The 14,397-nt window shown below is 41.7% G+C and overlaps 1 protein-coding gene across 6 annotated transcripts in view; it reads left to right on the forward strand.

The window, feature by feature from the left end:
- The window catches only part of LOC114562326 (A-kinase anchor protein 13), a 121,738-nt gene that overhangs the window by 42,899 nt on the left and 64,442 nt on the right, over positions 1–14,397 (forward strand). For all 6 annotated transcript variants that reach the window (XM_028588783.1, XM_028588706.1, XM_028588840.1 and 3 more), the window contains 4 exons: positions 2,360–2,543; positions 4,013–4,196; positions 4,460–6,632; positions 8,052–8,137. In XM_028588783.1, coding sequence (XP_028444584.1) covers positions 2,360–2,543; positions 4,013–4,196; positions 4,460–6,632; positions 8,052–8,137 — 2,627 coding nt within the window. The remainder of the gene's footprint in view (positions 1–2,359; positions 2,544–4,012; positions 4,197–4,459; positions 6,633–8,051; positions 8,138–14,397) is intronic.

Consider the following 14,397-nt stretch of genomic DNA (forward strand, 5'->3'; position numbering starts at 1 on the left):
GGATCTGTTGGTTTTCAGCATTTTATTTTTTTTTCTTGTCCTTTTTTTTTGACTGATTTTATCTTACTGTTGAAAATCTGCACAAGGCAGTTATAACCTCCTAGAATAAATCTGAGATGCAATATAGAACTGACTGTCTGTGTCTAACTGAAAAGCCATGGATTCTTTGCTCAAATAAATATCTGGTTTTGCGTATGGACACTGGAGGAAGTAATCTGAACACATGTGTAACGTTACAAAGACAGCCAACACACTTTTATCAACTCCCATATTGACAAGTGCAGCACAGAATGCTACAGCTTCACTTCTTTCATTTTTACTCTTCACAATAAAAGCCCAACTTAAATTTACTCAGAACATTTTACTAAGAGGCAACTCCATAAATTAGCTTACTGTACGCTAACAATATTTTTTTCCACTAGATATCCAACAAAACCAAGAGACTGTATTGTTACTAGGTTGCTATCTCGGGGCATGACAAGGCAAGGCCTTCCTGGGAATATTTAATTCTCTCTAATGGTCTAATGATCCACCTTTTTAATATGAAATGACCTTTTATTGAACTCCAGGACTCACTTCTCCCACTCTTTTAAACAAGCTTTCCCCTTATCTCAGGCTGCCCTTTAAAATTGACAATAAATTTGCCAGTGGTCGGGCAGTAAGAGGTATTAATATTAACAAAAAGGATTGGGCTACTCCTGTAGACCCAGAAATGTTTTAATAATCTTTCTCAGTGAATGCAGAGAGAGATTTAATTACACAGATTCCATTTGAGATGGTTCTCTGGAATAACCAGCAGCCACTCATCGTGGCTGGAATGCTAAAGGGAGCCTTTCTGAGTTTATTTTTGCTTTGGCAGAAGTGTGTGTGTGTGTGTGTGTGTGTGTGTGTGTGTGTGTGTGTGTGTGTGTGTGTGTGTGTGGATGGATGTGGATGTGTGTAGATGTGTGTAGATGTGTAAAGGGGAGTGCTTCAGTGTTTGTACTTTATTACAGAAACACAGATTGACATATTCTGTGCACAGAAATGACCAGATTAAATCTAAAGATTACAGTATAGGCTTACAAATATTGATTCATTGTTGAAGACGGACCGAGACGAGCTGTGGTTTCATCTGTCTGTAAATGTGTAAAGGTCTGTTGTTTACTGGGTCACTGTGGACCCTGTACTGGGTCCTGTTCTTCGTATGTTGATAACAGAGTTATCTAGATTAGAATGTTGACGATGTGACACTAGTCTGGGTGTTTTGGTTCTTCGAAGCTGGTTTAAATTACATCTGGAACAGTTGTCAGAGCAGCAAGTCCTCAAGACGAAACCTGCAAAAGGACAGGCTTATTGACAGTTAGCTGGATTATGACCAAGACATTTTACTGTGAACCACATACATGAAGTCATTTTCAGATGGAAATGGCTCGCTTTCTTGGATTTAAAATCAAATGTCATTATAATTTAGGAAGAGAACATTCAGGTTATAAGGAAATCATTATGATTTGTTGGTGTAATCTTCACAACTAAATGTCCATAATGAAGAGCTACCTATACTTATATGTGATGAAATATAAACAAAATAAAGGTCTGTTGAGGTACTGTGAGCAAAAATACTGAAGCACAGCTAAAATATTCTGACTGTTAAAAGACCAATGGAGCCATAATTGCATTTCATTCACATTAAAATATATAAACTTATTAACCGAAAAATGAAAAAAAAGCTTATCATTATCACTTAAAAGTCTCTTGTAAGCTAACCTCATCACTCATAGTCTAACCACATTCACTGGTAATATCTAATGTTTAACAGCCTGGAAACTTCTGAAACATGGTGGAGCACAATGTCCAAGAAAGTCACACCCGTAACAATGCAGGCTCACATATGAATCTATTGCCCCAGTGCATGCTGGGAGGGTTGCCGAGATACCTACTTCATGTAACTGTAATCACATTACAGGCATCAGCCAATCATGTGAATGCTGATCATTTTTCCAGTCTCTATCATTTTTCCTTTATTTCAAGATAAGAGTGCAGTGTGTTATTCAAGTTAACTTCATCCAGGATTAACACATCAATCCTTAAACTGCTTTCAAAGAAACAAATTAGCTGGATGAGAATAAACAGGATTATGTTAGCCTGATAACAGCAAGTTAGCCTGAATTAGTTGAAGCACATTTGATGAACAGGGCCCAGGTGTATTAGACGATGCCTTGGTGTTGCCAAGCTGCAGCAAGTGATGGTATGTTGACTATTGCGTATTGGCTGCCTGAACTGCTGCTCTCTTCTGTCTTTCTCTGTTTTTTTGTTTATTTGATTGTTTCTGTACTTTAGTATTTATTTCTGTATTTCTCGTCCTCCGTCTCTTCCTCAGACCTGAAACCTCAAGAGACTCTGCTGCATTTCTCAGCACGTCGAGGTCTTTTCCGGGTTACGCACTTCTTGCTGCAGCAGTCTGGAGCGAGAGAAGCCCTGCGATTGGCCAACAGACAAGGCCACACCCCCTCTACTGTTGCAGCCCTACGAGGACATGAACACCTCCTCGAGCTCCTCACACAGTAAGCACATCTTGCAATTACTGTCAAAGGCTGCGCACAGTATTAATAAATAGTGCTGTTCAGTTTTAGCATAATTACAAAACAATGAAGCCGAAGGGAAAAGAAAAGTATATGAAAGATAACGCTGTGATTTTAGCTCTGAGTTTCAGTGAACATTGCCCTCCTCTCTGTACAGACTTATGTTAACCTATCAGAGGGCAGATGGCGTGGTTCCTCCAGGCCCTTGAGGGCAGCCTTGTTTGTCTCGTGTCTTCACGGAACAATAGAAGTATCCAAAGAGCATAACCACAAAGACCACTGCAGCTTAGCTTAGCACTTTCAGCTGCAGCCAGATAGTTGAGGGCAAATTTAAAAGTTGTGTGCTGCCAGTGTTGTACCAAGAGAATGAAGAGAGAAGGGAAACTATTCCGCAACACAAAAGCCTTCATTACGACTCCTGTGTCGACTGACCTTTTGGAGTACCTCTCCACAACATCTCACTATGTGTAACTTCACTGTAATCCGAACACACTGCTGTGTTGTCTCTACAGAGTTTAATGGGAAGAGGATATATATGTTTTGATGGCAGTTGTCCGGTATTATCCCTAATAGTGCCTTTTTTCTGAGTTACTTGTGCGGTCAGATTCTTCTCATCCTTTTCTAGTAAAACATTAAACTGGGGGGGGTAACAGCTTCTTGGTAAATGGACTGAGACACGGCTTAAAGTGAAAATAGACCCTTTTTATGTCTTTGAAGCACTCTACTTATCTGCTGCAGAATAGTTTTCACTTAACTCAAAATGAAGATGCCACAAGCTGAAAGACAACTACCACTTAGTGAGCTTGCTCAGTGCCAAGCATGCACTAAAGTTGCTTTACAACTTACAGCTCCTTCTTTATGTGTTTGTAATTACTTTTCCCTCATGAAAAGTGAAGTCACTAGCAGCCTGGCTGGTGATCTCAGCTGCTGGGCCTCACAGCTAAAGCAATCCACCCAGGATTACGCAAACAGATCTGCCTGACTGGGAGGTGTCTCCCCTTTACAGCACTATCTTTATGAACAAAAACACTGCACATACTTTTACCTTCAACACTTAAAGTAAATGCAGCAGGGGGAGTCAAGTTTTCTAGGAAAGCTTATCAAGTAGGTAGTAGGATATTGCAGGGTGTATTTTACTACAGGGAAGGAAATTAACATTTTTGGTTGACTGGCCTAGTAGCGTCTGGAACTTTTTAACGTACCAGCTACTTAATTCCTTGACAGCGTCTCCATAGGTTCCTTGATAACCTGCTAAACTGCTAGAATAGAACTACAACCACAGCTTTTGACCGATGGACTTTCCAAAATGCACATGGATTATTGAAAGAAAGGGGGGAGTGTGGATCGGCTGACATCACTATTAAAACCCTCTCTTGAAAGCAGTTTTGTGCCGTGTTAGCCAATCACACTACAGGCCGTTTGGGATGATCTAAGTGTTTATTTCACGACAGGGCTCAGACGGACAAAGGGACTGAGACTGTCCAGCTGGTGTCAACGGACGCTCGGGTAGTTTGTCACCTCCCCAGGCTGAACACACACACTCTGACGCTAAGGATCCCTCCCGGCCACGACCCTCCAAGCCTTCAGAGGAGCGTAGGCCAGCTGCTGCACTTAATATGCCATCTCCATTCCAAGGTGAGTCACGCCACCCTGCCCTTTTAGCACTTTATCTCTACTCACATTGGCTTCATCCAGGAGCTCTGCTGCTGCTGAACATTGTTGGATTGTTTGTCTATTCACTGCCCTAATTTTTTTAACCTTCAAGCTCAGTTTGTATAACCGGTGGAACACCTTATGCAATCACGGAGTTGGCGATTGATAAGAACTAGGAGGCAGCTCTGTTTGTTTCTCTGAGGGAAAAGCTAACGTTTATCCTCCTCCTTTTCTATATTCCGCAGGGAGTTTGTGTACTGGAGCTGCAGTTTGATTCTCTGCACACAGCCGCTGAATGTTGTGATGGTGTAGAAACGGAGATAACCTGTCTGGAGCGACTACAGCTGCCTGCTGCAGCATCAGAGTGCCTGGATACAACAACAGAAGGGAGCTGGGTGGAAAACTGCTCAGTGGAAAGTCGCAGTAGTTTTGATTGTGGACATGGTGAGACTGGGAATGCAAATAGAGTCTTGAGTTTGTCTGTGAGTACTCCAACGTCAGACTTACGGCCCCAAGACCCTGGACTCGGCCCCCAAGCGGACTGGGTGTGTCTCAGTTCAAACACTGGGAGAGATTACTGCCAAACGGAGCAGGAGGGAACGGAGCAGACTATTGTTTCCACCCAGAGTTTGAGTTTGTGTGACAGAAGTGAAGGAGCACAGAGTGGGGCAGAAGGGGAGAGCCTCACTGTGGGAATCCTACCACCAGCAGGCTGTGATAAACAGGCAGAGGAAACTGATAGAAGAGAGGCTGTGATCTGGGAAGGACAGGAGGCCACGGAGGGAAAAGACGGATCAGAGCAGGAAGCAGAGGACAGCACAGCTAGAAGGAGGGAGGAGGAGACCAACTCAGAGTCAACAGATCCCATAACGCTCAGTGGAGTCACAAAAGCTTCGATCATGGGCCAGTCCCCGTCATCAGAGGGCTCAGAGGTATCGGACACCTCTGATTCTGAAATGAAGGAGTGTTGTCAGGAAGGAGGGACTAGTGGGCAACTTTGCCAGGAGCTCTGGGACAGACTCTCTTTAGAGGAGGAGAAGGCAAAGAATGAAGGGTTAACAGACCCAGGGGACCTCCCCAACCCATCGCTGATAGACTGCGGTGATGTAATCAAGGAGCCTGAATCTGCTGTTCCACGTCTCTTGATAGAGAGCCTCCACGAGGGGAAACCTCCAGCAGACATAAACAACCTGGAACAAAACCAGGAAACAGCTGGTAGGGATTACGCTACAGAGCAGCAGTGGGGCTTGGCTCCAGAAACTGGCTGTCATTCTGGGAATTGTACTGGAACAGTGAGTGGTAAAGAGCTAGGTGGCGAAGACAAAGTCGAACCTTCTGGATACAATATTGAAAGTACCAGTTTTCCTATGGACGAACCTAACAATACAGCTGATAACTCCATGGAAGATTTACAACCAGATCCATCACCTGAGCCGTCACTTGAAATGATGCCCAGCTCCAGCAACAGACATGCTGATCATGATTCAGGGATGACCTCTGTCCTCTCCAGTGATGATGATAGCAGTTTCCAATCAGTCGGAAGCTCCACAACAGATCTATTCCACCCCACTCAGGACAATGCTAGTATGGAGGATCAGGACTTGCTTCAAACCAAGATAGCAGATATGTCCTCAACAGGATTCAAGACAGAGGATGATTCAAACCCTGGTGAGGGCAATGAACATGCACTAACCGTTGACGCAGGGCTCCCGTTGGAGCCGGGTGCTGTCAGTGCACTGACAGTGACAGACTGCAGCCAGACTTGCACTGAGGCTGAATCACAACTATCACCCATCCTCCAGACAACTGAGGCTTTTAATCCTGAGGGGATGAGAGAGAAACTCGCCCCAGAACTTTCCAAAGAGGATCTGTCATTAGGTCCGGCCTTGTCAGAGAGCGGGAACGCTCCAATGATGAAGGCAGATGAAGGAGAAACTGGAGAGGCCATTGACTCTGAACTGAATGCAGTGATTGAGCATTTGACATCAGAGGTCACCAGTAGGGTTTTATTTGAACCCGGTTCATCTGTTGCAGAAGAAAGTGAAGTGATTGGCACGGTTGAAGGAGACCATCAGTCAACAGAGACCAGTGATGAATCTGCAGTGGCCTCAGCTGAAAAGAGTGGAGACCTGCAATTGGTGCTACAGCAACCCAACCCAGATAATCCAGAGATGACAGCAGATGAAAGGTCACCTGATGAGGGATCAAGGCACTCCGAGGATCAGGTCAATGCATCTTCATTAAAAGGTGTCACTCCACTTTCAGATAGCGCAGATGTCAATGCCTTGGAAGTAGAGCCTCCTCGTCCAAACAATGAAGCAAGCAGTGGACCTGATGTTGAGAATGAGTTGACTGAAAATCCAATGACTCTTGACGCAGTGGATGGAGCATCACAAAGCCACAGCAGTGCAGTTCAAGGTGGGCAAACACTGATTTATTTCAGTCCTGGTTCAGGTTCATTCTAGTTCCACACACTCACATACATCACAGGGCAATATGTTTGTCAAAGTCTTATTCCTAAACAAATATTCTAAATCATATTCAGTCCTTCTGCGCTGATTAATGACAATAGCTCCACCAAGCTAAATGCAATGTAGCTAACAGTAATAGAGGTTTTTGTTTGACATCCCGTTGTGATATATTGCTGTTGTGAAGACATGCTTTGCTTAGGCTTTCTGGTGTTTTGGTGGTCATTGTCTTTCTAATGAGAATTTAGGATTTCATTTTTTTTTTTTTTTTTTTTATTTAAAGAAAGAGGTCATTTTAAAACACTTCCCCTAAAATGAGACATTTGCTCAGTCATTTCACCACATCAGTTCATGCTGGGACACTGGGATACATTGTGGCCTGTTATGTAACAGGAAATAATAAGCTCATAAGTTCATATCTTTGATTTCTTAGACCATGTATAGTCTGACAGCATTTCACTTTATATTCGTATGTCCTCTGTTAGTCACGCACACAGGCACACTCTGGCTACAGCATGCAGGACTGTATGTCAGCAAACACAGTCACATTACCAGTGCATGTGACCAAGGCTCAAACACAAAGCTAGAAGGCTGGCTTCTCTAAAACAAACATACACAAGCCAGCTGATGAGTGAGGCCGGCAGAGTCTCTCTTCTCTAAGTGAACTTCCAGCACTCCTCTGTCTGCAATGTTCACTCATCAGGAATAATTGTACTGGACCCAAGTCCAATAAAGAGAGGTCAAGGGCAAGGTTGGTGCTGTGCGTCACACAAAGACTGGGGTGTCATTATGAACGCAGGGATTTCTTTACAGCCTGACAGTGGCCTAGCATCAGTTAACATAATAGGCAATCAGAGACAAGCTTTCTTTTGTTTCATGGTTTGGAAATCAAGATGTGTAGATTCAATCTAGATTCTAGTGGATGTTTAAAAACACAAGAAAGTCAGAAGTAGTCTCTACTTTTTCATGGAGAGTCTTTTTTTTTCAGACTTGTCCACTCCATCTAGCATTCCTTAAATCATGTTCACTGACACAAGCCTTCCAACATAATTTCCTTTAATCCATCTCAAATACTTTTACAGTACCATCAATGCCCTATTTGGTTACTGTTTTTAAAACCAACGAATGATTCATTCATTCACATTCAGTGCTTCTTGTCCCTATGGGAAATGTAGCCTTAAGGAAGGTTTTAGTACATAACTATAGACACAAGCTGCTACAACCCTATTTCAACAGTCAAACTTCTCAGTGTATCTGCAGTGAGGATAGATAGTCCCACTCCCTTTCACTTGAAACACTTGTTATTTATTCCTATAGTTGGAGGATTAGCCACTGGACTGATTGCATTGTGTTGTGTGCGTTTCTCCAGTTGTAGAAGTCATCATGTCTGAAGAAACTGTAATTGGTGCAGGGCAGGAAGAAAATGACCCCTCAGAGGAAACCGACTTCTCCATGGTAAGTCTCTACTTTAGTTGTGTGATTCAAGCTCTGCTTTATGGTTGATTAACAACATGAGTCTAAGATGAATCATTGTTTGATGTTTTGATCTCTGTGAAACACCCTAAGTAGCCTTTGGCACCAAGGTGTTGGGAACAAACAGGCAGCAAAGCTCGCTTCCTGAGTTACTATTACACGACCAGGGTTCAAATGTGACGGGAAACTAAAGTTGGATAGACTTTATTCACAGCAGATATTTTGACTTGTCAAACACAGGGGTAAATAATAACATCACTAATTGCTGCATTGCAATGTTATTAGATCCACATGGGCTTCTACTGCTATGACATGTCAAAATGTCAAAGTGCTCTGATGCTAGAAGCAAGATTTATTCTGAACAAAAAACTCAAGTTTACTGTTAATATTGTTGGCAAACCTTGTGTTTTTTGTGTTTGTAAAAAGTCTGCCATTTAGGGCAAAGTTACACTTTTTTATAAAACATATTTAAGAGATTCATTACAACAGAAATGTATTAGAACTTCAACTTTTGAACATCCATCAACCCTCCATTCCACCCCACCACCTCATACGTGTATATCTCTGGTTTTCAATAAATAATATAAACAGTAATAAAACACAGAGAAACAAGTTCACCAGCAAATCATCAAAGATAAATACCTTGAAAAATGGTATCTATTGAATACCTATAGTAGACTTAAACATAAATAAAAATATGAATGTGCATGCATTGACAGTGGGTTCTATCAGCCAGGTACAGTAAGTATACATGTTGATACATGATACAAGACAAGTTCATAGTGAGTCTGAATACGACTAATTGGTAACTTCCATGGTTGCACATGAGTCAATTCAGTGGCCACATGATTGAGTTGTGACTCATTTCCATTCATAACAATTTGAAGAATTATGCATCCTGTTAGCATGGCCAGTTTGTAAGAGCCATGCATCTGTAGATTTAAAGTGATGGTTCGGAGTAATTCACACTAGGGTCCTTTGCACCATGAACTCGAGCCAAACACCCCCCGAGAAGCTTTTTTCACCTGGGTCTAACATTGGGAGAGTTAGCGTAGAGTAGTGTTATCGGCTGAATAGCTTAGCGCAGGGGCTAATGGACCCACGTTTGTATCTCGTAAGTTACCCCACTAATAATGCCCGAAATGATACCAAACGTCTACAGTAGTACAAATAGGTTATTTACTCATAAAACGATGGATTGGAAAGTTTGTAAGTACACCAGAAGTTTATGAACACTTGCCTTCTCTCTTCTGCTCTCTGCTGTTGTTGTTGCTGCTGCCGGCAGTAAGACGAGTGCTTAGGGCCGTCTACAAATTACTACACCGAAAAGAGATGCAACAAAAATATTTTTTAATTTAACTTTTTTTTTAAGTAAGTACTGTAGTATAACTAGCAGGAGACAAGTAATAACTGAGGTAAGTTTGGAGACATTACCTTATTTAATCATTAAATTAATAAATATTTCTCTTTTCAGTGTAGTAATTTGTAGACGGCCCTAAGCACTCGTCTAACGGCAGGTAGCAGCAGCAGCAGAGAGCAGAAGAGAGCAGGCAAGTGTTCATAAACTTCTGGTGTACTTACAAACTTTCCAATCCATCGTTTTATGAGTACATAACCTATTTGTACTAGTGTAGAAGTTTGGTATCATTTCGGGCATTATTAGTGGGGTCATTTACCAGATACAAACGTGGGTCCATTAGCCCCTGCGCTAATAAGCTATTCAGCTGATAACACTACTCTACGCTAACTCTCCCAATGTTAGACCTAGGTGAAAAAAGCTTCTGGGGGGGTGTTTGGCTCGAGTTCATGGTGCAAAGGACCCTAGAGTGAAATTACTCCAAACCATCACTGTAAGGCGCAAAGTCACTTTTCATCTAGAGAGTTTAATGAGAAATATGCATGAAAGTAAAAATACATACTTTATGATGTTAAATGTACATAGAGTGTACATAGGTCATTATTGCAAACAAATTGCAAAGCTTAATCCATAACAGCATTTAGCATTTTATGTTTGACTTCTACACTTACTGTAAAATCCAACAGGCTCTCCCTACATCATCTTGTGGGAGGCATGTTATGCAGTTGAATTACCACATGGATACCATCTTCAGTAGACAAGGCTTTACTCTGAAATGTTGCTGACTGACAGATTCCTCAGCAGCCATAGACTGGAGTGGCTCTGCTTATTCCTGGCTTGCGGTCTAGGTCAGTGGCATGTTTTGAATGCCAGATGTTTGACTTGCGGAGGATATACACACTGTCTGCAGTATGCTAGGGTCGCCAGCAGAGGGCGATGTAACCTCAATGGCATCACTGGAGTTTTTCCCCTTAACCAGAGAGAGAATTTAATGACATGCCATTCGTTCCTGTTGAAATCAATTTCTATGATGGGCAGGTCGATTTTGAGTCATGCTGGTGCTCAACAAACTGTAGGAGTTGAGGTGAGGAATGACTTGTTTACTTACTAGAGATGCATCCTCAGAACTTATCTTTAGCATTATAGTTTACACACTTTTTGAATCATGGCAATGTTTAGATGCATTAGAAGAATGTGAAACTTATAAAGAAATAATAATTATTATAGAATAATCATCAACCATCATGATTTATTTGACATATGATACATAATTTGTAATGTGAAATTAAAGAAAGTTAAATAGTGGGCAATAAAAAGTATATAGACTCTAAAACTCCAGACAACAGCAGATAATAAAAGTGACTAGATGACCAGATCTAAATTATGGCAGCCACAACTAGCTGCATAAAAGGAGATGTAAGGTTAAAGAAGTACTTCAAATTGCAAAGTGTGTCAGTGTTTTGAAAATATGATAAGATAGTAAGCTATTTAGACAGCAGAGGATTTAATGCTGGTTATTTCAGCATGTAGGCCTATGGCATATGTCATATTTTAGAATAAATGTACTTGTAGTTAGCTAGCCGCAGAGCAACACTTGAATGTTCATAGCATGGCTTTCATCAGGAGATGTGAGTCATGTCCTCAAGACATGAGCATGAGATACATTAGATTAGATTATTTTACAAATGGAATTCATATAAACACAGCGAATAAACACGCAGTGAAGTCATGGCAACACCTACTCTAACAGAAGAAAGCAACAAATAAGTTACTGCCGTTAAGGCCTGTTCAATAAACGCATTTGGCTACCGATGTTGCTTTATGTATGTGGGGAGTTTTTGCATTCACCGCGTTGTTCTTTAACAAGGCTGTGGATGCAGCAGTGGCTTTGGACTTGCCATTTTGAATTTTCCAGATAAACAGCTCATCCTGTCAGTAAACTCTACAGCCAAGGGCCAGAAAAAGCCGCGCCAACAATATAATTCAAACAAGATGAACTGTATGGTTTGAACACCTTTGTATTTTAATCACGTGTCTATATATGTGATATATCCTGTATGTCACAGTATTATTTACCCGATTGGCCAGACATGATTGTTCTGCTATATAGACGGAACCTGTAGGTATCATATGCTTGGTTTATACAGAAATTTACAAAATGTATTTATTTTTTACTGATATGAATTTGTCACAAAGTCCCTGGCTTAATAAGCTGGATCTCACCTCTTTTATTTGTTTCCTTGCTTTTCTTACTTGCACTGTTTGTAAGTTACTAATGGAAAAAATCTGCCAGTCTTATTTATTACTGCTGTTAGTGTGTGTGTGTGTGTGTGTGTGTGTGCCTGGGTATCCTGCTCTGCCTTTGAGAAAATGAAAGCTCAGATGGACCAATCAGGAATCTTCTCCTTATGAGGTCATAACAAGCAAGGTTACCTCCCCTTTATCTGCTTTGCCCACCCAGAGAATTTGTCCCACCCATGAGAGAGAGAGAGAGACATCATGGCTTTCAAACGAGAAAAGTGGCAGTTGGTCAAGGCCACACCCCCACCCTCCACCTTGCCCCCCCTCTCTCCTCCTCAATAGCTACAGACACAGAAATGGCACATCCTAAGGAAAGCTCATTGTGGGACTGGCTCTAGTGGCTGTAATTCTGCACCAAGGCACGGGAAAGAGCTCAGACAGTATTAGGGGACCACTAAGGTCTATATAAAAGAGACTTCAGATACAGTATTAGGGGACCACTAAGGTCTATATAAAAGAGACTTCAGATACAGTATTAGGGGACCACTAAGGTCTTAAATAAAAGAGACTTCAGATACAGTATTAGAGGACCACTAAGGTCTAAATAAAAGAGACTTCAGATACAGTATTAGAGGACCACTAAGGTCTATATAAAAGAGACTTCAGATACAGTATTAGAGGACCACTAAGGTCTATATAATAGTTCTTCAGATACAGTATTAGAGGACCACTAAGGTCTATATAAAAGAGACTTCAGATACAGTATTAGGGGACCACTAAGGTCTTAAATAAAAGAGACTTCAGATACAGTATTAGAGGACCACTAAGGTCTATATAAAAGAGACTTCAGATACAGTATTAGGGGACCACTAAGGTCTTAAATAAAAGAGACTTCAGATACAGTATTAGGGGACCACTAAGGTCTTAAATAAAAGAGACTTCAGATACAGTATTAGAGGACCACTAAGGTCTATATAAAAGAGACTTCAGATACAGTATTAGGGGACCACTAAGGTCTATATAAAAGAGACTTCAGATACAGTATTAGGGGACCACTAAGGTCTATATAAAAGAGACTTCAGATACAGTATTAGAGGACCACTAAGGTCTATATAAAAGAGACTTCAGATACAGTATTAGGGGACCATTAAGCCCTTAAGAAAAGCATCCAAAGAGCACCATGTCATGGGACCTTTAATGTTTCATTCACACGATCTTGTTACATCGTAGGAAAGCACATAGCTAGCCGTTTGGTTCCACCGTGGGGAGACTTCTTTGCCGAGAGAAGGGATGACAGCCCAGGAGAGGGGCAGTCTGGTTAGCCATCTCCCGGTGTCCGCTGTCATCCTTCGGGGAGTGAAGCAGAGGGACCGTAGGCTCTGTTCGGTTCTGCTGCTGATTGGATTCCTTTTTGAATGAGGAATAGATTACCGCCGCCTGCTGGTATGGAGAGTTTTTTCCTCTCACACAGGCGCAGAACGTACGTGGTACTTGCCGTCGGTCGTAATCTCTGCGGCGTGTTCCAGTGCAAATTTTTGTGACGAGGGCCCAAGTGAGGCGACGCCGCAGTCGTCCTTTGCCTCCACAATTTCCTGGCCATCGGCATGGTGTGTGAGAGCCCTTAGTTGCATTTATTTCTCTTCCTAGTATGGCAGTGAAATCTGTTGATAGTTACATTATAAAGTTCTGTCATTTACGTTCCTTCTTAAATCCAAGTGATACTTTCACATCTGAATAGCTGTGAGTGTCTGCATACATTTCACAATCTGCACGGTTGTCTTTACACACAGACAGCCAGATTTGTATGTACACAAACCTGTGCGTGTCCGCTGTCCACCGTGCTGTTTGTGTCCATGTCGGTATTTGAATATATATCAGGCTTAGTGCTCCCTGTTTGGATGATTGCCTTTGATCTTGTGTGCTGAAGATAGACAACAGATTAATCAGTAGCTTGCAATATGCAGTAAGAAATAACAATAATGGGATCTTCTTATCATTTTACAAAAGTCTGTTGCCTAATTAAATGATTCCAAGCCTATTGTAATTAAAAGTGATACAATTAATTTCGGCTGTTTTTGTTTATAATATGCGAAGACTTGTCTGATGTAGTGCGTAATAGTGGGACACCATTCATAGCAATCATCATCAATTACATTTTGCATACTTGTGCCAAATTGTGATACAGTATATATTCCTATATGATTTGTAAAGAATTAATATTTCAACGCCCAGGCCAAGACATAATAAGTCACATGTGGGACAAAATATGGAGTGCAATCTGCACTGGTGAGCCAATTCTAGGTCTGCCCCTTGTGGATGAATATGTAAGTGAGACCTTTTTTTGCTGCTTACAGTACTGCCTTATCTATCATGTAAGAAAGGTGAAATCACACCCAGAGGGCGCCTCACAGGTGGCCTCAAGTACATCTTCCTCTTTCCAGCAGGGGGTGTTGAATCTCTCAACAATCTCTTAATGGTTGAATCACACTAGGTGAAGTAATAATGCCCCACTGTCATCTGTCACACTGTAACAATATACTACTTTGGCTGGCTGATTTACAGGATGAGAGCAAGACATCTACCGCCTCACTGGGAAAGAGAGAGAGAAATTACAGAGAGAAAGAAAGACCAAAGGCATGAGTCA

This window comes from Perca flavescens, chromosome 1, assembly GCF_004354835.1.
Source record: "Perca flavescens isolate YP-PL-M2 chromosome 1, PFLA_1.0, whole genome shotgun sequence".
Classification (NCBI taxonomy): domain Eukaryota; kingdom Metazoa; phylum Chordata; class Actinopteri; order Perciformes; family Percidae; genus Perca; species Perca flavescens.